This window comes from Trichomycterus rosablanca, chromosome 5, assembly GCF_030014385.1.
Source record: "Trichomycterus rosablanca isolate fTriRos1 chromosome 5, fTriRos1.hap1, whole genome shotgun sequence".
Lineage (NCBI taxonomy): Eukaryota > Metazoa > Chordata > Actinopteri > Siluriformes > Trichomycteridae > Trichomycterus > Trichomycterus rosablanca.
The window spans coordinates 24,663,641-24,686,679 of record NC_085992.1 but is presented as its reverse complement, the minus strand read 5'-3'; the positions used below and the strand labels follow the sequence as shown (position 1 = coordinate 24,686,679).

The window sequence follows — 23,039 nt, the reverse complement described above, 5'->3', positions numbered from 1 at the left end:
GTTAATTATTTAAGCTTTAATTTACCCATTGAATGGGTCACCTTGGCCATCATCGCAACAATTGCCCCCCCTGAGAGGTTTGGCAGGAGCCGCCACTGCTTAAAACCCAATAGTGTTCATAATGTGGAAAATCTGGCACTGTTTTCTATTCAGTGAAGGTCAACGTTAGTTACTAGAAAACATTTTTTAATTTGTGGATCTTCCCATTCATCTTCATGATGGGTATCAATAACTCTAGATCTGTCTGCATGCTTCTGAGTGAAGCTTGTGTGGGGATGATGTGTTGAGGTGATGAGTATGATGGTCAGTGTTAGTGGTTTATGTGAGGGAGTTTTGCTGAGCTCAGATGCAGATGCATCTCTCTCTCTCTCTCTCTCTCTCTCTGCATCAGTGTGCTGTAAGATCAGGCTCACTGCTGACTCATGCCTTGTCTTGCTTTGTCCACATTAATCGAGCTGCATGGAAGGGATGTAGGGACAGCGTGCATGGCTGTAGCTGGAGCTTAGATATGAGCATATGTGCAGGTGGGGCTGCGCTACATCGCGATGATCGCTGCGGCGTTTTTGGTTTTACTGAGACCTCTGAGCGTTCAGTGCTTGCTTCTGTTAATCTTGCTTTTACTGGGAACTGTAGCCACCATCCTGTTTATCTACTGCTGGCATCGGAGGCTTCGCCATGAGAAGATCCCTATAAAATCCGTGTTCAGCAGGCGCTCCAGGAGCCGCGGTGCGTACATTGCCTCGCTGGCTTTATCCCAGCGCATCCACTAATACGTTTAAGTGTATGGTTATGAAATGCTATGCATGTTTAGCTGTATTTTGTGTATTTCCGTTAGTGTTGAATTCTATGGAATATTTAAAGCGTTTGACTGTTGGCTGAGGAAGCATCAGCGCATCTCTGTATACTATAACACCTCAGCTGTCATGTTGTGTGTTTGAAGCGACACATTTTCTTCATAATTCAGAATTTGCTTTATTTAGAAAATACATGAATTAATTATAATCAACCAAGTGTTGTCAGCTGTTTAATCCATTTCAATTTGTTCCAGAAGCTGGTCTCCGAACGCATCATTTTCGACCTGAGGTAATTTTCCTTTTCTCGTTTTTGGGTCAAGGTCAATTCTATATGTAATAACCCTTTAAATAAGCAGTATTGAAGATTTGGCATTATATTAAAAAGTTGCGTTCTGCTTAAGCTTGTTTTTTTGCACCTTAAATCACTTTCAAAGTACCTGAAATTGCTCGACACCGTTAAATACACATTGCGCATGCGTCACGAGTAACCGGCGCACCTACAAGCGACCGACAATATAACTAAAACCCACAGTAATACACTGCCTGGCCAAAAAAACTAAGCAAATAGGTAAGAGCCTCCCATTGGATAATTACTGCATGGGTGATTATGTTTCAGCTGGCAACAAGTTATTTAACCCTAACTGATGCAGTGAGTAGCTTCTCATTTGTTAAACAATCATGTCGAAAGACACATCCTGTGGTCGTGGAAAAGATGTTAATCTGTTTCAGAAGAGTCAAATTATTGGCATGCATCAAGCAGAGAAAACATCTAAGGAGATTGCTGAAACTACTAAAATCGGGTTAAGAACTGTCCATTGCATTATTAAAAAGTGGAAGGACAGTGGGGAAACAGCATCTTCGAGGAAGGAATGTGGTCTGAAAAAAATCTTGAATGATCGTGATCGTTCAAATGGTAGAAAAACTACAGTAGAACTCAGGGATATGTTTAATAGTGAAAGTAAGAGCATTTCCACATGCACAATGCGAAGGGAACTCAAGGGGTTGGGACTAAACAGCTTTGTAGCCTTAAGAAAACCACTTGTCAGTGAGGCTAACTGGCAAAAACTGCTTCAATTTGCTAGGGAGCGTAAAGATTGGACTCTGGAGCAATGGAAGAAGGTCATGTGGTCTGATGAGTCCAGATTTACCCTGTTCCAGAGTGATGGGCGCATCAGGGTAAGAAGAGAGGCGGTTGAAGTGATGCACCCATCATGCCTAGTGCCTACTGTACAAGCCTGTGGGGGCAGTGCTATGATCTGGGGTTGCTGCAGTTGGTCAGGTCTAGGTTCAGCAGTGTTATGTGCCCAAAGAATGAGGTCAGCTGACTACCTGAATATACTGAACCACCAGGTTATTCCATCAATGGATTTTTTCTTCCATGATGGCACGGGCATATTCCAAGATGACAATGCCATGATTCATCGGGCTCAAATTGTGAAAGAGTGGTTCAGGGAGCAAGAGACATCATTTTCACACATGGATTGGCCACCACAGAGTCCAGACCTGAACCTTATTGAGAATCTTTGGGATGTGCTGGAGAAGACTTTGTGCAGTGGTCCAAATCTCCCATCATCAATACAAGATCTTGGGGACAAATTAATGCAACTCTGGACAGAAATAAATGTTGTGACATTGCAGAAGCTTGTGGAAACGATGCCGAATGCATGCTGAAATCAAAGCTAAAGGCGGTCCAACCAAATATTGGAGTGTGTGACCTTTTTTTTGGCCAGGCAGTGTATATTAATATGAAAGATGTAATTAGGATTAAAGTCACTCCTTTCCTTTATTTATTTATTTATTTATTTATACAGTCATTACAGTAACTAAACAAATAAAACTGAAAAACTCAAGTTGCTAAATGTAATGAACAAAAATGGAAATTTATTGTGAGGAAAAGTTAGAGCACCCCCACATTTATTACTACTTAAAATGTCTAAAATTAGAATCAGGTGCACCATATCAGTTGTAAAGATTAGACCATCTTTAGAGGACATTGGAGTTTTATTTAAACCTCAGACATTAGTTTGGTTTGCTCTTGATTGTTGAAGTGAGTGGTATCACCATGGTGAAATCTAAAGAGCTCTCTGAGATCTTCAGAAAGAAGGTTATGAATGCATATGAGTCTGGGAAGGGATTTGAAAATATCTCAAAACAATTAGAAAATCAGCCATTCCACTGTCCGGAAAATCATTTACAAGTGGTGAACATTTAAAACAACTGCCAACATGGCCAGGTCAGTCCGTTCAGCAAGTTCAGCCCAAGAGCAGACCACAAGATGCGTCAAGAAGTCTCCAATAATCCTACAATGTCATCACGGGACCTACAGCAAGCTCTTGCCACAGTTGATAGCAAGGTTCATACATCTACCATCAGAAAGAGACTGTACAAGTTTGATTTTCATGGGAGGTGTGCAAGAAGGCTTTTTTTGACCCTTGCTGTGAAAAAAAAATCATCAAGGCAAGACTAAAGTTTACCAGAGAACACCTAGACAAAAACCAGGACTTCTGGAACAATGTGCTTTGGGCAGATTAATTCAAAGTTTAATTATTTAGGCACAGTAACAGAAGACATGTTCGGCGCAAACCAAACACAGCATTTGAGCACAAGAACCTCATACCAACTGTGAAGCATGGAGGTGGAAATGTCATGGTTTGGGCCAAGCAGGGTCTGGCAAGCTCTCCATTATAGAATCCATCATAGAATCTTCACTGTATCAGAGCGTGCTTGAGGAAAATGTGAGACCATATGTCCAAAAATTGAAGCTGAAGCGGAGGTGGACCATGCAGCATGACAACGACCCAAAACATTCCAGTAAATCCACCAAGGAATGGCTCAAAAGAAAGAAATGGAGAGTTCTGGAACGGCCAAGTCAAAGCCTGGAACTTAATCCTATTGAGATGTTGTGGGGTAATTTGAAATGAGCTGTTCATGCAAGAAACCCCTCAAACCTCACACAGCTGAAGAAATTTTGCATGTAGGAATGGGGAAAAACTTTCTCCCAGTACATGTCAGAGACTGGTAGATGGTTATGGGAAACTATAGGAAACTAATTGAGGTTATTTCAGCCAAAGGGGGAAATACCAGCTATTAGGGCATAGGGTGTCCAAACTTTATTCCTCACAATCAATTTTTATTTTTGTTTATTACATTTTACAACTTGAGTTTAAAAGTAATTCTTTCAGTTGTATTTGTTTAGTTATATAAGCTCCATCTCTCAGTACTGTTCAAATGAAGCTGAAATGTCCATATGTTTAAATATGTTCAAAAAGACAAAGGTTCTCATGGGGTGTCCTAACTTTTTCACATGACTGTATATTCATTAATTCATTCGTTCTTTTTCCCTGATCACTTTATCCTGACCAGGGTCAAACTTCTCACAGACAGTGACAAGATACAAGTCAGGGTGTTTTGTGGTGGTATGTTGGAACATTCATTTAGAACATCATCCAATTCTAAAAGGTTGAGATCTCATCTAGGTACAAATGAGAAAGAAGTCTCATCAGGGTATTAACGGACAAAAAGGATGCTAGGTTGGAAGTTATTATTAAAGCGGTGCTTCTGCTGAGAGTTGATTTGTGACATTTAAAGAGGGTCCTGGGTTTAAATCATTTAAATGTTTCCCCTGTGTCCTCATGGGTTACTTTGGATGCTCTACTACTGAAACCTTGACTGAAACTGGCTGTGGTTAAAAAATAATAAGCACCCAAGGTGAGTTTATGTAAAATGTATATACACATGCGTTTGGGTGGTGCAGTAAACTGTCCTAGCCCACTACCACTGGAATCAAGGGTTCAATTACAGACATGATTGGCTAAGTCTGGGGGAAGGGATTGCTGAGGCACTGCAATGGATTGGTGACCCATCTGGGGTGTGTTACTGCTTTGCACCCAGTGCTTCTAGGGAACCAGGCTCATTCAACCCTGACCAGGATAAAGTGGCAGTAAAACATGATGATTATATATAGAGAGAGACCCTCACCAGACCCAAACCGACCAGATGTTGTTTGGAAGGTTGGCCATTCATAGCACTTCAATGACAGTAACTTGGTAATTAAACAATAGTGTGTGTTGTTTTGGTAAAAGTGTAGCAGGTGCAGCAGTGTCGTTGGGACCTACAGTTTAATCTTACTGGCCTCTTTATTCGGAACACATGCCCTTGTAGGTGTAGGGTTAGATTGATTTTTTGGTTAGAGCACTACTCTTATTCCAGCATTGACACTGAGGTATTTTAAATCCCAACATCACTGTAGTACATGCTACACTTATACCAGTACAACACACACTACTACACCGACAAGACATAACATTATGACCACTGACAGGTGAAGTGAATAACATTGATTATCTCTTCATCATGGCACCTGTTAGTAGGTGGGATATATTAGGCAGCAAGTAAACATTTTATCCTCAAAGTTGATGTGTTAGAAGCAGGACAAATGTGCAAGCATAAGGATTTGAGCGAAATTGTGATGGCTAGACAACTGGGTCAGAGCATCTCCAAAACTGCAGCTCTTGTGGGGTGTTCCCGGTCTGCAGTGGTCAGTATCTATCAAAAGTGGTCCAAGGAAGGAACAGTGGTAAACCGGCGACAGGGTCATGGGTGGCCAAGGCTCATTGATCCAACAGACGAGCTACTGTAGCTCAAATTGCTGAAGAAGTGAATGCTAGTTCTGATAGAAAGGTGTCAGAATACACAGTGCATCACAGTTTGTTGCGTATTGGGCTGCATAGCCGCAGACCAGTCAGGGTGCCCATGCTGACCCCTGTCCACCGCCGAAAGCGCCAACAATGGGCATGTGAGCATTGGAACTGGACCAGGGAGGTCATCATTTGGTCCCTTCTGATTGATAAATTGGGTATTGGGGGGTAACAACATGTACAGAGCAACAAATGGGATGCAGTCAGCAACTGTAAACCCACAAAGTCTTTCATTATTGTAGGCTTAACAAAATGATCAATATACATAAGAATCAGAATGAATTCAGACCCATTGACTTTTTGTACACTTTGTGTCATGGATTAGTTTAATTGATTGGAAATAGTTTGAAAAGGCACACATCTGGGTCTATAAGGGACCACAACTTCAGTGCAGTTTCAGGACAAAAACCAAGCCTTGAAGTCCAAGGAATTGTCTGTGGATCTCCGTGATCTAATTGTAGCAAGACATAAATCAGGGCAAGGTTATAAAACAATATCCAATGCCATGACTTCAAAGACTACAGTGGCCTAAATAATTCTAAAAAGGAAGAAGCTTGGCAGAATATTGTACCTTCCTAGAGCTGGCCATCTGGCTAAAATTGGCATTTGTGCAAGTGAAGCCTTGGTCAGGGAGGTGAGAAAGAATCACTCTAATACATGCAAGAACCTGCTGGACAGACAAGTGTCTCTGCAGCACTCCATAAATCAGGCATTTATGGGAGAGAGCCAAGAGACAGCCCACTTGAATATTAATCAGACAGTATTTCTTTTTCTATTGCTTAGGGGTCCTGTTTTTGTGTTTCTTACACCAAGTTATACATCTTAATCCATTGGCTCCTGATACAAAAGTTTTGTTAATGGCAGGCCTGCCATCAATTGTAGCTTTTTCGTTTTTTTGTGATGTTTTAAAATTGTGTCATTACTTTTATTCTCTGGTTATATTTATGGTTGAATTTGGCTGAGGCATTAAGACTTACGGTAAACTTGATAGCTTACCCTATCTACCCCTGTCAATAAGATTCTCAAATGTCCCAGTGAGAATCAATTCTCTATGTGATGTCTGGATTTTTGTGACAGTTGCCCTTAAAATATTTAAAAAAACCTATTAAAAATAAATAATACTTTAAATTTTCACATATCAAGAGGTTTATTGTCAGAGCACTTACATGTTGTGGAGGTAGACACCGATCAGCCATAACATTAAAACCACCTCCTGGTGTCTACACTCACTGTCCATTTTATCAGTTCTACTTACCATATAGAAGCACTTTGTAGTTCTACAATTACTGACTGTAGTCCATCTGTTTCTCTACATACCTTTTTAGCCTGCTTTCATACTGTTCTTCAATGGTCAGGACTCCCCCAGGACAACCACAGAGTAAGTATTATTTGGGTGGTGGATCATTCTCAGCACTGCAGTGACAATGGCATGGTGGTGGTGGGTTAGTGTGTGTTGTGCTGGTATGAGTAGATCAGACACAGCAGCGCTGCTGGAGTTTTTAAATACTGTGTCCACTCACTGTCCACTCTATTAGACGGTCCTACCTAGTTGGTCCACCTTGTAGATGTAAAGTCAGAGATGATCACTCATCTATTGCTGCTGTTTAAGTTGGTCATCTAACAGAGTGGACAGTGAGTGGACAAGCAGCGCTGCTGTGTCTGATCCACTCATACCAGCACAACACACACTAACACACCACCACCATGTAAGTGTCACTGCAGTGCTGAGAATGATCCACCACCCAAATAATACCTGCTATGTGGTGGTCCTGTGGGGGTCCTGACCATTGAAGAACAGGGTAAAACCAGGCTAAAAACATATGTAGAGAAACTGATGGACAACAGTCAGTAATTGTAGAACTACAAAGTGCTCCTATATGGTAAGTGGAGCTGATAAAATGGACAGTGAGTGTAGAAACAAGGAGGTGGTCATAATGTTATGCCTAATCAGTGTATAAATAGTGTTTATGTTTTTGTCTATTTCCTGTACTACTGCTTATAACCAACAATTTTTGGGAATGAGTCAAGTCTAGTCAAATTTATTTGTATAGCGCTTTTTACAATAGACATTGTCTCAAAGCAACTTTATAGCATCCAGGACAGACAAACCAAAACCCCCCAAATACCCCCTGTTGAGCAAGGACGACAGTGGCAAGGAAGAACTAAAATTACAAGAAGGAAACCTTAAGAGGAACCAGACTCAGCAGGGACCCATTCTCCTTAGGCAGTAGGGAGTATATTTTAAACAAATTAGATTTAAACAAATCAAACATACACAAAAATATTTTACAAGTAATATTTTTGATACCAGGCACAGCCAGAGGCCTACATATTGTAACTGGACCAGCAATAGCAACAGAACGTAAGAGCACCAGAATGCCCAGACCCCAGATCCTCTGGATTGGACCCACACATCCCTGGTTTGCAAATACTAACCAAAAGCCTAAACACATAAGTATGTTTTTAACCTGAACTTGAAAATTGAGACAGTGTCTGAATCACGAACAGAAGCGGGAAGATTATTTCAGAGTTGTGGCACTATGTAAGAAAATGCTGTTCCACCTGCTGAGACTTTCTATATACACTGATCAGCCATAACATTAAAACCACCTCCTTGTTTCTACACTCACTGTCCATTTTATCAGCTACACTTACCATATAGAAGCACTTTGTAGGTATTATTTGGGTGGTGGGTCATTCTCAGCACTGCAGTGACACTGACATGGTGGTGGTGTGTTAGTGTGTGTTGTGCTGGTATGAGTGGATAAGAGTTTTTAAACACCTCACTGTCAATGCTGGACTGAGAATAGTCCACCAACCAAAAATATCCAGCCAACAGCACCCCGTGGGCAGCGTCCTGTGACCACTGATGAAGGTCTAGAAGATAAACAATTTAAACAGCAGCAATAGATGAGCGATTGTCTCTGACTTTACATCTACAAGGTGGACCAACTAGGTAGGAGTGTCTAATAGAGTGGACAGTGAGTGGACACGGTATTTAAAAACTCCAGCAGCGCTGCTGTGTTTGATCCACTCATACCAGCACAACACACACTAACACACCACCACCATGTCAGTGTCACTGCAGTACTGAGAATGATCCACCACCTAAATAATACCTGCTCTGTGGGGGTCCTGACCATTGAAGAACTGGGTGAAAGGGGGCTAAAAAAGTATGCAGAGAAACAGATGGACTACAGTCAGTAATTGTAGAACTATAAAGTGCTTCTATATGGTAAGTGGAGCTGATAAAATGGACAGGGAGTGTAGAAACAAGGAGGTGGTTTTAATGTTATGGCTGATCAGTGTATATACTATGCTATGTTTTGACAGAGTTTTCGGCACAGTCCGCGTCATGGTCGGAGGACTGTAAGATCCCGTGTGTGTGAAGAGCGGCCTCTTATTGACATAGTCGAGAGTGAACCAGACTCCAGCAGTGCTGTAAGGAAACGCAAAGTGGTCAAGAGAGTCCAACCAGAGTTCTACCACTCCGTTCAAGTGACGCCCACCCGCAAACCAGTAGGTGTACCTTTTATATTTTTTCATTACTTCATTTTCATTTCATTTTCATGTTTTACCACTTTATCCTGGTCAGGGTTGTGGTGGGTCCAGTTTCCACGGAAATACTGGACACAGTGCAGTAACACACCCCGGACCGGACACCCATTCATTAATATTAACTGTAATATCCTGGGAACAGCTTGTAGAATGGGTGCAGCACAGGAGTCCTGGGTTGAATCTTCAGCCTTGGTTATTGGCTGCGAAAGACTTTTACATGTTCTCTTTGTGACTTACTCTTTTTACCCATCTCCTAAAATAAAAAAGTTGGTTTGGCTGCTCGGATAAGCCCTCCAGTTGTGAATGAATGTGAGTGTGTGTTACTATGCAGTGTATTGTTGCCTTGACCAGATGTTTTCCTGCATTAAGCACAGCTGCAGTTTGTTTTTGGAACTGATGTTTTTTCATTCAATACACATATTACATAATATAGAACTTGAAGAGATGCCACTCCAGTTACACATGTTTTAGCTTATATCATTTTCATATTCATTCATAATATTTTGTATCTTACTTTATGACAAAACGTTGTACATCTACAACACTATGAGTGTCACATTGCGAAATGTATCTCCCTCATATACACTGCCTGGCCAAAAAAAAGGGTCACCACCTGGATTTAACTAAGCAAATAGGTAAGAGCCTCCTATTGGATAATTACTGCATGGGTGATTATGTTTCAGCTGGCAACAAGTTATTTAACCTTAACTGATGCAGTGAGTAGCTTCTCATTTGTTAAACAACCATGTCGAAAGACACATCCTGTGGTCGTGGAAAATATCTAAATCTGTAAATCTGTTTCAGAAGGGTCAAATTATTGGCATGCATCAAGCAGAGAAAACATCTAAGGAGATTGCTGAAACTACTGAAATCATGTTAAGAACTGTCCAACGCATTATTAAAAAGTGGAAGGACGGTGGGGAAACATCATCTTCGAGGAAGGATGTGGTCGGAAAAAAATCTTGAATGATCGTGATCGGCGATCAGTTAAACGTTTGGTGAAATCAAATGGTAGAAAAACTACAGTAGAACTCAGGGATATGTTTAATAGTGAAAGTAAGAGCATTTCCACATGCACAATGTGAAGGGAACTCAAGGGATTGGGACTAAACAGCTGTGTAGCCTTAAGAAAACCACTTGTCAGTGAGGCTAACCGGCAAAAACGGCTTCAATTTTCTAGGGAGCATAAAGATTGGACTCTGGAGCAATGGAAGAAGGTCATGTGGTCTGATGAGTCCAGATTTACCCTGTTCCAGAGTGATGGGCGCATCAGGGTAAGACGAGAGGCGGCTGAAGTGCACCCATCATGCCTAGTGCCTACCGTACAAGCCTGTGGGGGCAGTGCTATGATCTGGGGTTGCTGCAGTTGGTCAGGTCTAGGTTCAGCAACGTTATGTGCCCAAAGAATGAGGTCAGCTGACTACCTGAATATACTGAACGACCAGGTTATTCCATCAATGGATTTTTTTCTTCCCTGATGGCACGGGCATATTCCAAGATGACAATGCCAGGATTCATCAGGCTCAAATTGTGAAAGAGGAGCATGAGACATGGGAGCATGGGAGCATGAGACATCATTTTCACACATGGATTGGCCACCACAGAGTCCAGACCTGAACCCCATTGAGAATCTTTGGGATGTGCTGGAGAAGACTTTGTGCAGTGGTCCAAATCTCCCATCATCAATACAAGATCTTGGGGGAAAATTAATGCAACTCTGGACAGAAATAAATGTTGTGACATTGCAGAAGCTTGTGGAAACGATGCCGAATGCATGCTGAAATCAAAGCTAAAGGCGGTCCAACCAAATATTAGAGTGTGTGACCTTTTTTTTGTCCAGGCAGTGTATAATCAAAGCATACATGTGTTTTAGGGAAAAGGAGGAGAATAAAAACTAGAAGGAAGAACGTGCACCTATCTGTGCTTCGTTGTAATCTTGCTATAATTTTCTCCTTAATAAAGACCTCTTCGCCTTATTTCTCCACTGCACTATGCTGGGGGCCCGAGGCTTCAGCCAGAAATGGTTATAATTTTCTTTGCTATTTAAAGCAAAAAATCTCAATAAATAGGTCAAATCTCTGTTCAGCATGTTATCATGATGTATTCCTAATATAAATAGTACTGGATCTGGATTAAGGCTAATCCCTAAAATCTGTTTAATCTCTGTTTGAACATTCCACCAAAATTTAAAAGTTTTGGGCAATCATAAAATGTATAGGTAAATGTATTACTGTATTTTGAGGTAATAGTAAGAATATAAAAATACCACATTTTTATTTTTCAGTCAAATTCTCTATATGATGGGCTGTTTTGTTAGAATGTTTTCTCCTGTTTCTCATCTGTTATTATAATATTTGCTTCTAACTCCTATTTTTCACCTCCTTTTTTGCCTTTATTTGAATCATGTTACCGTGTGTGATGAAGTAGGCTATCCTTACCTATCACTAAAAAGACTAAATAAAGACCAATACTTTGTTTTACTCACCTGGGCTTGTCCATCCTCTGGGAAGGAGAGGGGGAGAAAAGATCTGTTAAAACAAAGAAAGTGTACACTATGAATAATGTGAATAATTAGATTTAATGAACGTGCCATGGCTGAGAGTGCGTATAAGTAGCAGTATATTGCTGCTATTACCCACTGGAAGTACTAAAGCGTATGTATATTCAGTGCTATAGATTTACCTGTAATAATATTGGTTCAGCTGTGGGGAGGAGTTACTGATATATAAGCAGCATGCAGGTAAAGAAGGGGGTAAGTCTGTGATGAGAGAGAGAGGGAATGAGACTGCCTTTATGACTCTGCAGTCAGTGGTTGTGTATACGTTGTCGAAAGTGATCATTACTTGTGTGTATATTTATCCGTTTTGTTTTTGTCCTAAGTGTGTGTGCGTGTATTTATGGAAATAGCTGGAATATTGGTGTATAAATAAAGGAAGCAGAAAAACAACAACATCTGTGTCCTCACCGTCCATTTCAGTCCCTCAGACCGGTCGCCCCACACTACCCACAGGGTTCGCCCCGTCACAGTGCTTTGTAAATTCTTAGTATTACATCTTTTTAATTTCTCCATTTTAAATTCTATTATTAGCTCCTTTAGTTTAGAGGGTGCTTTGCCATTCTTCCATATTCCATATCCTTATGTTTGTGGAGGTAATGTCTTAGTTGTAAGAATTTATTAAAGTCCTGGACTGGTAGCAGTGGCGTAAAAAGTATAAATGCTGTATGCTGATAGCTGATCAGAATTAATTAATTAATTAATTAATTAATTAAAGGTACTCACTCAGAAGTTCATGCGGCATGCCTTCTAGTAACATTAAGCAGGTTACACAGATTCCTAAAATCCCTTGCTGTGCATTTGATTACATGTATTCTGATATTTCATTGTCTTTTAGTTATTTTAATATTTTACTTTATTATATTTTATTATATTCTGCTTATTATTATTATATATTATATATTATTATATATTATACTTAATATATTGTAATATAATAATAACGACCTGGCGAGTGCAGCCAATGGGAGGGCAGTGCGGTGGAGGGGTTGAGTTCATGTCATGGAGGGCATGGGCCTCGCCATGGGCCCCAGTGCACCTGCCCCGCCTGCCTTTCCGGTAGTTACGCCCCTGGCTGGTAGTTTAAACTCCTGTGTAAGTTGTTCATAAAAAAGGAGCCAAGTCATTTTTATTTAATTTATTTAATTCACGTATATATCCATAGCTTGCTTTAAATAGCTGTGTGTCAGGGATAATGATTATATCCAGGTATCTAAATTCTTTATTGGTCTATTGAAATGAACTTTTTCCTTTGGACAAATGTTTACTTATGTATGTTAATATCATACACGAATGTTCAACCCCCCGTTCCCCCCATCCATTATTCCCTTTATGTCTTTATTTTGTCCTATTGACTCTGCCAATGGTTCAGTAATTGCTGAGAACAATAACAGGCTCAGTAGTGTCCTTGTCTGACTCCCTTTTTGAGGTAGAGCAACAACCATTAACTCTGATTCGGGATTTTGGATTTGTATAAACTATTTGATACTATAAAAGCCTCCATGTTTAATATAGTAAGCTCCATTTTACATGCACTGCCTTTATGTTCTACTAATATTGTTAGTTCCTTGTCTCCCTGGATTAAAATTATAGTTTTATTATATGATTACATATTTCTGCATTTTTGTGCCAGTATGTTTTTTGTTTTTATATGTTTAAGTCATTACAGAGCAAGCTAACAGGCCTATATCCCTCACATGATGTTAAATCCTTGCCCTCCTTGTGTATGACCAAAATAATGGCTTCTGACCAAATCTTTGGTGGATCGCCTAATGTTAGAGCATAGTTAAATAAGATGTGTAATCTCCTCTGTAAAACCTTTATAAAACTCTCCCGGAAACCCATCCATGCCCAGGGATTTATTGATTTTAAGCTTTTTTTATAGCATCTGTGACTTCCTGTAATGAAATTCGTTGTATTATTTTGCTCATCTCTGTCTTTTAAGGAATGTCTGTGCTTTATTCTCTATTAAATTAGATTCTAGGTCATTGTATAAATTTGTATAATTTTCTGCAAAGGCCTATACTATTTCTGTTGCTTTTACCACCATTTCTTTGGCATTAGGGTGCCTTATTTTTAAGTTGATCATATTTGTTTGGGTCTTTTGCATTTGGTATGCTAAGCGACTTGCCTTGTTGCCCTTGTAGTATTTTTGACTTGTACACCATAGAGCTTTTTCTGCTGTATGCATTAAAGAGTTTATCTAATCCAATATCTAAACTATGCCCAGTGGGTCATTTGCAGCCTGATACCATTTTAGAAATGGCTCACTAGGTATTTTAGAAATAAAATTAAAGTTGGCCCATTATTAAATAGGCTTTTAAAAACTGCTTAAACTGTTTGAACTCTGGGTTTCGCTATTGCACAAACAATTTTAAAACACTTTCCATCTTCTTTCCCCCAACTCAAAACATTGAAGTTACACCTACATAAATGTTTTTGGATAAACATGGTGGTCAAGTATTGAAAATTAAACAGCAAATGCAGAAGATTTTAGGCATGCTGGGAAAATGAATATTTTTTCACTGAGAAAGTGTGTATGTTTAATTTGCATAGGTATAATAATCTTACCATTACAATTATCAACTGGTGAGTAATCAGGTAGTTCTATTATATTCTTATTTGTTTTATTACAAATTAGTCTGTGGCCCGTGTTTGCATTTTTTTTTACTCTATCTGGCACCAACAAGATTAGTTTGGACACCCCTGTACTATTGTAAAAAGAATGAAACTCCCAAATGTCCCATGACCAGAGAGATGTGGCAGATTCTCTGAGGAAATAATGCTAATTACCCTGTTCTCTTAGTGAGTAACTATTTCACTCCATATAATCAATATTTCTGTTGAGTTTTGTAGTGTGTTGTAGTAGTGTATCACAAACCAATTGTCTATATGTAGTATATTTTACATTAAGCAGATATTCTGATCATCAAGTTTATTTCAGAGGCACTCAGGTGGTGCAGCAGTAAAACATGCTAGCACACCAGTGCTAATATTTCGAACTCATCAGAACTCGAATTGAGGGATAATGTGGACAGGGTGTGTCTCTCTGTACACAAAGCTGATCCGGATATGAACTTGCCTCGGCTACTGCACACTTCTCCTCAAACAGGGTGGAGATCAACATCAGTAGAGAGGAAGCGAAATGCAATAGGGTGATTGGATACGACTAGATTGGGAGGAAAATTGGGAAAAATGCGCAAAAAAAAGTTAATTTCAGGACCCTCATTTATTCATATGTTTATTCAAGTTCTTTCTCTGGTCCTTAATATAGCATTTTGATTATGTTCATTGATTCACCGGTGGGGGCTTGTAAGTCCATCTTTGTAATGTGCGTCTGCTTCTTCCCTCCTCTCTGTCCTTTTATTACGTTTCAACTGCCTTGTGGCAACTCCTTCTGTATCCTTTCTGTCTCATCTTTCTCACTGTAGATTTCATGTTCCTTATTGTAATGAAAATTTTCGTCCCTGTTTCCAGAAACACCTTCAGCTTTGGAGGATATGTGTACTGTGCCTTTACATTCTTTTCCTCTATTTTTTCATCACTTCCAGCACCTGTTTTCTATTTTTTGTATCTCAGTTTTGAAGTCTTGGTTAAAATAGATGACCAGTTCACCATATGTAATCTTTTGTTTTAATGCTTGCTGTATTATGCAATCTTTAGACTGATCTGATTAGACTGAAGTGGCTCCTGGTCCACAATGTAGGGCCCTACCTTTTAATATTGATCATGGACTTCTGTGTTGCATTATTATGTATTGTTATAACTTCCTACCACAGATTGTAAATTAAGGACTTAAGTGCATGAACAATGAATACAGGGGTTAGAAATGTAAAACAACATGATTTACAAAACAAGATGGGTCATGTCTCACCTCTTTGTGCCAAGGATTAGGAGAGAATTATCAATCAGTTCAAACATAACATTTATCAATGAAATATTTGTTTCACCATCAAACGTGCATAATATTGTGAAAGGATTCAGGGAATCTAAAGAAATCTCAGCGTAGGTCAAGGCCAGAAACCACTGTGTGATCTTCAAGCCTTTAGATGACACTGCATGAGAAACCATCATACTACTGTGATAAGCGCAGTTACTTGGGCTCTGTTGTCACTCAGCCCAAGCTCTCATTGCATCATTATTACTGTTATGCAAAGAGAAATCCATACATTAATTCAGAGCAGAAATGCTGCCATGTTCTCTGGATCCATGCCCATCTCAGATGGACTGATAGATCCAGACTTTTATAAGCAAAATTTGTAGTCAGACCAGGATCTTGGATGCGGATGGACCTCTCCACCACATCCTATAAATACTCTATTGGGCTCATGTCAGGAGAGTGTGCAGGTCACGCCATTCATTGGAACTCTCCAAAATGCTCCTTGAACCAGTTCTGGACAACTTGGCACAGTGCATTATCCTGCTTAAGTATCCAATCATTGTTGGGGTACATGAAGTCCATGAAGGGCTGCAAATGGCAGTGAGACATAGCAGACACCAGTCAATGACATGTTTAGGCAGACCAGTGGACCCAACCCATGCTTGGAACCACAACCAGCATAGTGTCTTGTGGACAACTGGGGTCCATGGCTTTATGGGGTCTGAGCCGCACACAAATCCTACCATCAACCCGAAACAATTGGTACCATGACTCATCGGGCCACACAACAGGTTGCTAGTCCTCTAGAGCAGTGGTCCCCAACCACCGGGCCGCGGACCGGTACCGGTCCGTGGGTCATTTATTAGCGGGTCGCACAGAAAGAACAAATAATTAGAGATCGTTCAAGAGCAATTACATTTCCAAAACTCTTGATGTAATTGCTTCTAATCACCACTAGGTGGGAGCAACGTCTTGTTGCATCGAAAAAAGCTTAGGATATACACTGATTTTCCATTCTACAGTTATTCTATTTTAAATCCTCCCGCCCCCACCGGTCCGTAAAATTATATCTTATATGAAACCGGTTCATGCTGCAAAAAATGGTTGGGGATCGCTGCTCTAGAGTTCGGCTAGTTATCACACAACCGTAGGTGGGACACTGTGTCTGGTTTAATGGTGTCAACAGAGGCACTTTGGTAGGTCTTCTCTCCCATTTCCCATGGAAGCTAAAGAACACAAAACTGACCTGCGGAATGTGGGGCCCCCTGTATTGAATGAGGATGTGTTTTTTTGCCAGAGTCGCTTGTCTGTTCACACGGACAGTTCTAGTCAGACAGTGGCGGTCACAGTCATTAAGTACCCTGGGGCAGCCACTGTGCTGTCCACTGTGGGTAGTTATGCCTTCTATGACATGTTCCTGGCATACATGTGACTGTGGATTGAGTAAAACTTAAAAAATGGAATGTCTGGCATTCACTAACATGCCTTGTTCGAACTCTGATCATTCACATCAACATTTCAGTTGCAAAAAGCAGTTCTTTCTGGAGCTGACTAAAAGTTCACATGTTGCACTAAAATATTAAGTGAAAAAAATTTTATTCCAGTAGTACAATTGTTGATAGTTGGTAGTTTCCTTGCCATCCATACCTAAATCTATACCCATGCCTGTCATTCATATGCATTTGTGATCTAAATTTTTTGTTTTGGATCTTTGAAGCAAAACCAGTGTGTGCTACATCCTACTTTACATACTTTTTTTTTTTAATGCATTTTCTCCCCATTTTCCTCCTGATTTACTGCACAAAATGTTGTCTTCCGCTGCTGTGAGATACCAGATTTCATCCAAGGAGAGCACGTCGCTGTACACGCCTCTTCTGACACGTGCACAGCCCTCCTCTTCCGCCAATCAGGGTCCTTACACAGCGTATGAAGACCCACCCACCCACACATAGTCCAGCCCACACCCTGCAGACACGGTGGCCAATTAGTATCTGCTGCAGGCACTGCCAATTATGCCTGTCAGATGGCGCCCAGCCGACCTGTGGCAACACAGAGTTTCGAACCGAGGAGTTCAGAAACTCTGTGCTGGTGTGCTAGCGGAATATCCCGCTGCGCCACCTGGGCGCCATACTTTACATACTTAAAATAGTCTTGTGAAATATTTAAAGTTATGAACATGATTACATAACAGATAAAATGACATAACAGATTTTGTGTTAGCAGATGTATTATACAGTATAACAAAAGTAGGAATTAATCTTTAAATGCAATTTGATGCAAGACAGGAAAGTAATCAGATGGGTTTTTTTCATGTAAAGGCTTGTTGGCCGACATGTGGTTCAGGAAACACAGGATGTAAACTATAAGGATTTTGCATGTGTGGACATGAGTGAGTTTACTGTTTCTTCATCCTGTGCACCATTGTTCTCTTCTGATTATTTTTTTTTTTTTTTCTTCTTTTGTAAATGGCACATAGAATATCAGTAATAGAGTACATTACCTGCCGTTGTCTTTGAAGCTGGATTATTGCTAATATGTTGCATTTATTATCATTTAGAACTTTGGATACCAGAGTTTTTGTGATGTCCTTTTTATTCAGTCTTGTGGTGGAACCACAAGAATTCAGTATTGTGGCAGACATTACTCAGATTACTTCCGCTGTGTTAGCTATTTCTCCATCTCCATCGACCTGTCTCAAATTGCCCAAGCATTTGATACTTAAGAGGTTCAGACCTGCTCCATTATGAGAGGAACATGATCAGCAATCATTTATTTTTGCAGAGGGTGGTTTGTACTGGAAGGAAAAAGGAAGTGAATATTCCTGTACTCTGTTAGTCCTACTAATATGCTACACAAGGTAAATAGTAATTTAAACTACATGATGATCTACAGTTCAATTTGTAATTAAATATTACATTCATTTGATGTTATTAAATATTACATTCATTCATGTCTCTGAGAGCACATGGTGGAGGAGGCTTTGTTTATGATGTCAGGCCAACGCCTCTTCATAATGATTAGTCAATAAAGCTAATGATCCACAGCAGCTCCTCGTTGCAGGTAATGCTCAGGGCATTTAAGGGAGCAGCTGTGGATCCTTCAGCTGAGACTATTTTGGCTTTGACTGTCAGGCTGTTGCTCGTACTCGGTGCTCGTGCTCGTGCTCGTGCTTTTTGTTTGTGCTCGTGCTTTGTGTTTGTGCTCAGTGCTCGTGCTCTGTGTTCGTGCTCTGTGTTCGTGCTCTGTGTTCGTGCTCGGTGCTCGTGCTCGGTGCTCGTGCTCGGTGTTCGTGCTTGATTGCTCTTGTTCATGGTCTTGTCCATGTTTAGAAGTCTTGTTTTGTGTTAGTATTGTTTATGTTTAGCTTTAGCACGGTTACCTTGCTTAGGGTCTAGAATAGTATAGTCTGGTGTAATGTGTGTTTAGTTTAGCAGGTAGCTTAGCATTTTGCTTAGGTCATGTGGTGGTGAGTCTTGTCTTGTGTAACCTGTCTTGTTGTTATTATTAAATACTTTGTTAAGCATCTCTGTGTGTGTGTGTGTGTCCGCCCCCTCTTGTCAAGTTAGCCCATTTGTTACACTAAATGCCATAAATAGAAAAAAATAGAAAACGACAACAATCTAAATTATACATTTGATGCTATAAAAACTTTAATTTGGTGCCTGCAACACACTTGAAATTTTGGGACAGAGGTGTGTTTACCACTGTGTTACTGCATGACACTTATTAATGTATGACACTTATTAATTACATTTTCTGATTTTTAGGAACTAAAAACTTAAAAATAAACAAGTGGAATTTTTACCCATTCTTGCTTGATAAAAAAGATAAAAATGCTGCCTTGATGGCTGCATATATTTCATAAAAATACCAATATACAACTCTATGTCAAGTAAACAAATTTATGTAATTCACTCATGCTGTGGGCACTGATGCACCCCCATGCTATGACAAATTTTGGCTTTTGTGCTTTTTGCTGATAAGCCTGGGTGTTTCTTTTCATCTTTGGCATGGAGATCTCGACGTTTTCTCTCAAAAACAAGCTAAAGCGTGGACCTAGCACAGGTCTATTTCAGAGGACCTCGGGTTCAAAGAACTTGTGGCATTTCAGTGTAGAATGGATGTATGACTTTCTCTTTGTGTATTACTGTTTTAGGTTTTATTTCATGATGCAGTGACTGACCAAGACCATGTGATTTTTTTTATTACTGTAGTATGACACTTTCTCATGCAATGCCATCTAAGAACTTAAAAGTCATGCACTGTCAACTGTGGTTTCCAACCTTTTCCTACATGAACTGTAATTTCTTCAGATTTCCTGAATCTTTTTGTAATATTATATATGGTAGATGTTGAAAAGCTTGTTGTTTTTTACTTAAATTTAAAATATTGGTAAACAATCTTTGCTGGCAAAGACTGAGCCTTTGGTAAATCTTCATTTATACCCAATAATGATTCCCTCTCCTATTACCAATTCACCTGCTTATTTTGCCCATGTCTTTATTTGAGTGTATTGCAAGAATGACATTAAATTGTAATTATATTTCCAAAATACTGTCAAATATAGCCAAAGTTTGTCAGGTAAATGAAGGTTAAAAAAATAACAAATCACAGTTACAAAATATCCCAAATTGTCTGTATACTGTAATATGTTTATAAAGGTTAAACACATACTAAGTGTTATTCTAGCACCATTCAATGGGATTGTGATAAATAATAATTGATTTAAAAGGATAATATGAGTAACAACTAGGTTATGGTGGGAAAAAAAGCATAGTCAAAACTGTAGAATGCTACAAACATGAAACCATGGCTTAGCAGATTACCTCACAGTCAAAAAAGAGAAGACGGAACAGATGGCAAAGTAACACTGACACAGCATCTGCAGTGGTTAATGCAAATCAATATTAAACACACACACACACACACACACACACACACACACACACACACACCAGGGATGAGGACAGTGTTAGCCAGGATCCACAAATCATGGCATTACTCATCACTCACTGATGAAGAACCTAAAAGAATCCTACTTATAAACTCAACCACACCCAACCAGCAGCTTGAGCACACATATACTATACTTAATAGCAAATGGGTAGAGCCGGGCTAAAGAGACATCTATGGAAATGGGTACTTTCTTCTGGAGGGACAGCAGCTTCATAAGCACAAAATAAATGGAGCAAATAGAGACAATATAGAAACTGAAAGACATGAAATTACATCACCATGAACATAAATCTAAAGATGTAAATGGCCTGATTTTGTTGAGGAGAAAGCTGAGAAAGCAGGGGTCAGGGGCCAATATTGGTACATTCCATGAATAAGTTAGCGGTTAAAGGTTTGACTCAAGCAACAGCAGGGACGGCACTGGTACTTAAACTTTTATTTACATTTTGTGTCCAGTGTTTCTGGAATATGTGACAACCTGCCATGCTCACACTGGCCAGCAGGTAGGAGGTGGTGTAGGTTCTCTCAGTACTACACTTCAAACCATTTCCTGTTTAATATACCTGGGCAAATGCTTTAAAGGTTTCCCAGGGAGGCAGCTGAGTTCTTGTACTTTGTCTCTTCTGGCTCCCTTGCTAGTGTTTTTCAGCTTTTGCTTCCAGGAACTCAGTCAGCTTTCTGGTTTCAGCAGTTGCCATGGACACTTTCCAGGTTCCAAGTTATCCCAGTGTGGCATGGCAACTTCTTAAGTTCCTGAGCTCAGAACTCAGAGACAGGGCAATTTAAAGCAGCTGACCCATCCTTGTTTTTGGAGGAAAACCATTTAACCTAAAAGAAAACCCCCACAGACATTTGGGCACCACAACTCGCCCTATTTGGTGGCAGCAAAGTCTTTCATAACATGGAAATAAAATAAATGCCAGGTGTCACCTTATGAGGTATGGTTCATGGGCATTTGTTTCTGTGAGGTAATCAACACGCAGGCTATTCAAATGATTCAAGAGCCATAGATATACAAATGATTGATTCTCAGTTTGACTTCTACATGATCATTGTTTACCCTGAAACATAAAAAGGAATGTTTTTCCCAGTGTCATTTATATTTTCTGCATAAATCTGATTACAGTTTTAAGATGTTTGTATTAAGATTTTAACAGACCGTGATTTTGAACTGACCAGCATGTGTAGAACAAGATAATGATTACTGTATTATTTAGGGATGCATCAATACCATTTTTCCCAACCGAGTACGAGTACAAGTACATGTATTTTTGTACTTGCCGATACCAATACCAATACCAATACCTATTTAGAATACCATTTTTTTTTTAAACAAAAACACACATGAGAAGTGACGAGAAGTTTAATGATACCACGTCCAAAAATGCACGTCAACAAGTAGCGAGCGATCAAAGTGTTTGTGCGCTGATGTGATGAAATCAAGGAGGAAAATAAATGAATCTGAGTGGATTTGGCAACACGAATAGCATGGATTGTTCTGTAGTGAGTTGGAGGTTAATAAATAATTTTGCAATGTTGGTGTTTTGTTGTTATGTTTTGTAGAGAACGATCAGGTCAGAAATACTGTCAAATGTGTGTGTGCCGATGTATTCTGATATTAACTATATTATCCCCCTGTCCCACCTGTTTACACTCCTCTCCTGCGTTTCCCCTCACACCGTATCCTGCGTTCTCATTGGCTGTTCGACATGTCACTCATTCCCAGTCGCACATCTTAGATCAGATATCTGACATGCTAGAAAACTCGATCCGGTCGCCGAGCGGTCGGCGAGCCGGTCGGATCGAGTTGTTGGATAGTTCACACTTAGCGATCGAGAGCCGAGTTTTGATCCCAGAGCGAACGCCGAGTTGCTCCCGAGCCGGCAAATCTAGTGCCGACCAGTCGCCGAGCGAAAGTCGTGTAGTGTGAACTAGGCATAACGCAGCAACGTGCACTAGGCACAAGGTATCGGATGTTTAGTATCAGAGCCTCGTTTGCGAGTACGAGTACAAGTTAATGAGCGCGGTATCGGGCTAATACCCGATACCAGTATCGGTACTCATGCATCTCTAGTATTATTATTTTTTAAGTGGTAAGTTAGATTGAAACAAAGTTGCATGACCTGCCTTGTCTGACCAGTGAAGATCAGATAAGTAGGCCTATCGGATATTATTACCACACACAAAAGTAGTCCAGATCTGACCTGCAAATGCGTTTTCAAGTGATGTTTGTTTTCATGTTTCTTTTTTAATTTAATTTCATCAACTTCTTTATCCTAGTCAAGGTTGTGGCAAGTCTGATTTGAAAACATTAAACATAAGGCAGGAACAGCCTGGACAGGGTGCCAACCATTGCATGCCTTTGGCCATCTCCACCATCAGACATAGCCCATCTAAGTGGGTAGCGTTGTCGCCTTACAGCAAGAAGGTCCTGCGTTTGATCCCCAGATGGGGCGGTCCAGGTCCTTTCTGTGTGGAGTTTGCATGTTCTCCCTGTGTCTGCGTGGGTTTCCTCCAGGTGCTCCGGTTTCCTCCCACAGTTCAAAGACATGCAAGTGAGGTGAATTGGAGACACTAAATTGTCCAAAACTGTGTTCGAT

At 40.1% G+C, this 23,039-nt stretch overlaps 1 protein-coding gene across 7 annotated transcripts in view; it reads left to right on the top strand.

Annotated features, from left to right (window-relative positions):
* The first annotated feature begins 528 nt into the window (after positions 1-528).
* dst (dystonin) overlaps positions 529-23,039 on the top strand; it is a 287,668-nt gene continuing 265,157 nt past the window's right edge. For 6 of the 7 annotated variants that reach the window (XM_062995886.1, XM_062995883.1, XM_062995881.1 and 3 more), the window contains exons 1-3: positions 529-726; positions 1,049-1,083; positions 8,825-9,010. In XM_062995886.1, coding sequence (XP_062851956.1) covers positions 546-726; positions 1,049-1,083; positions 8,825-9,010 — 402 coding nt within the window. In that variant the 5' untranslated portion in view covers positions 529-545. The remainder of the gene's footprint in view (positions 727-1,048; positions 1,084-8,824; positions 9,011-23,039) is intronic. The other variant, XM_062995876.1, reaches the window with a different exon arrangement.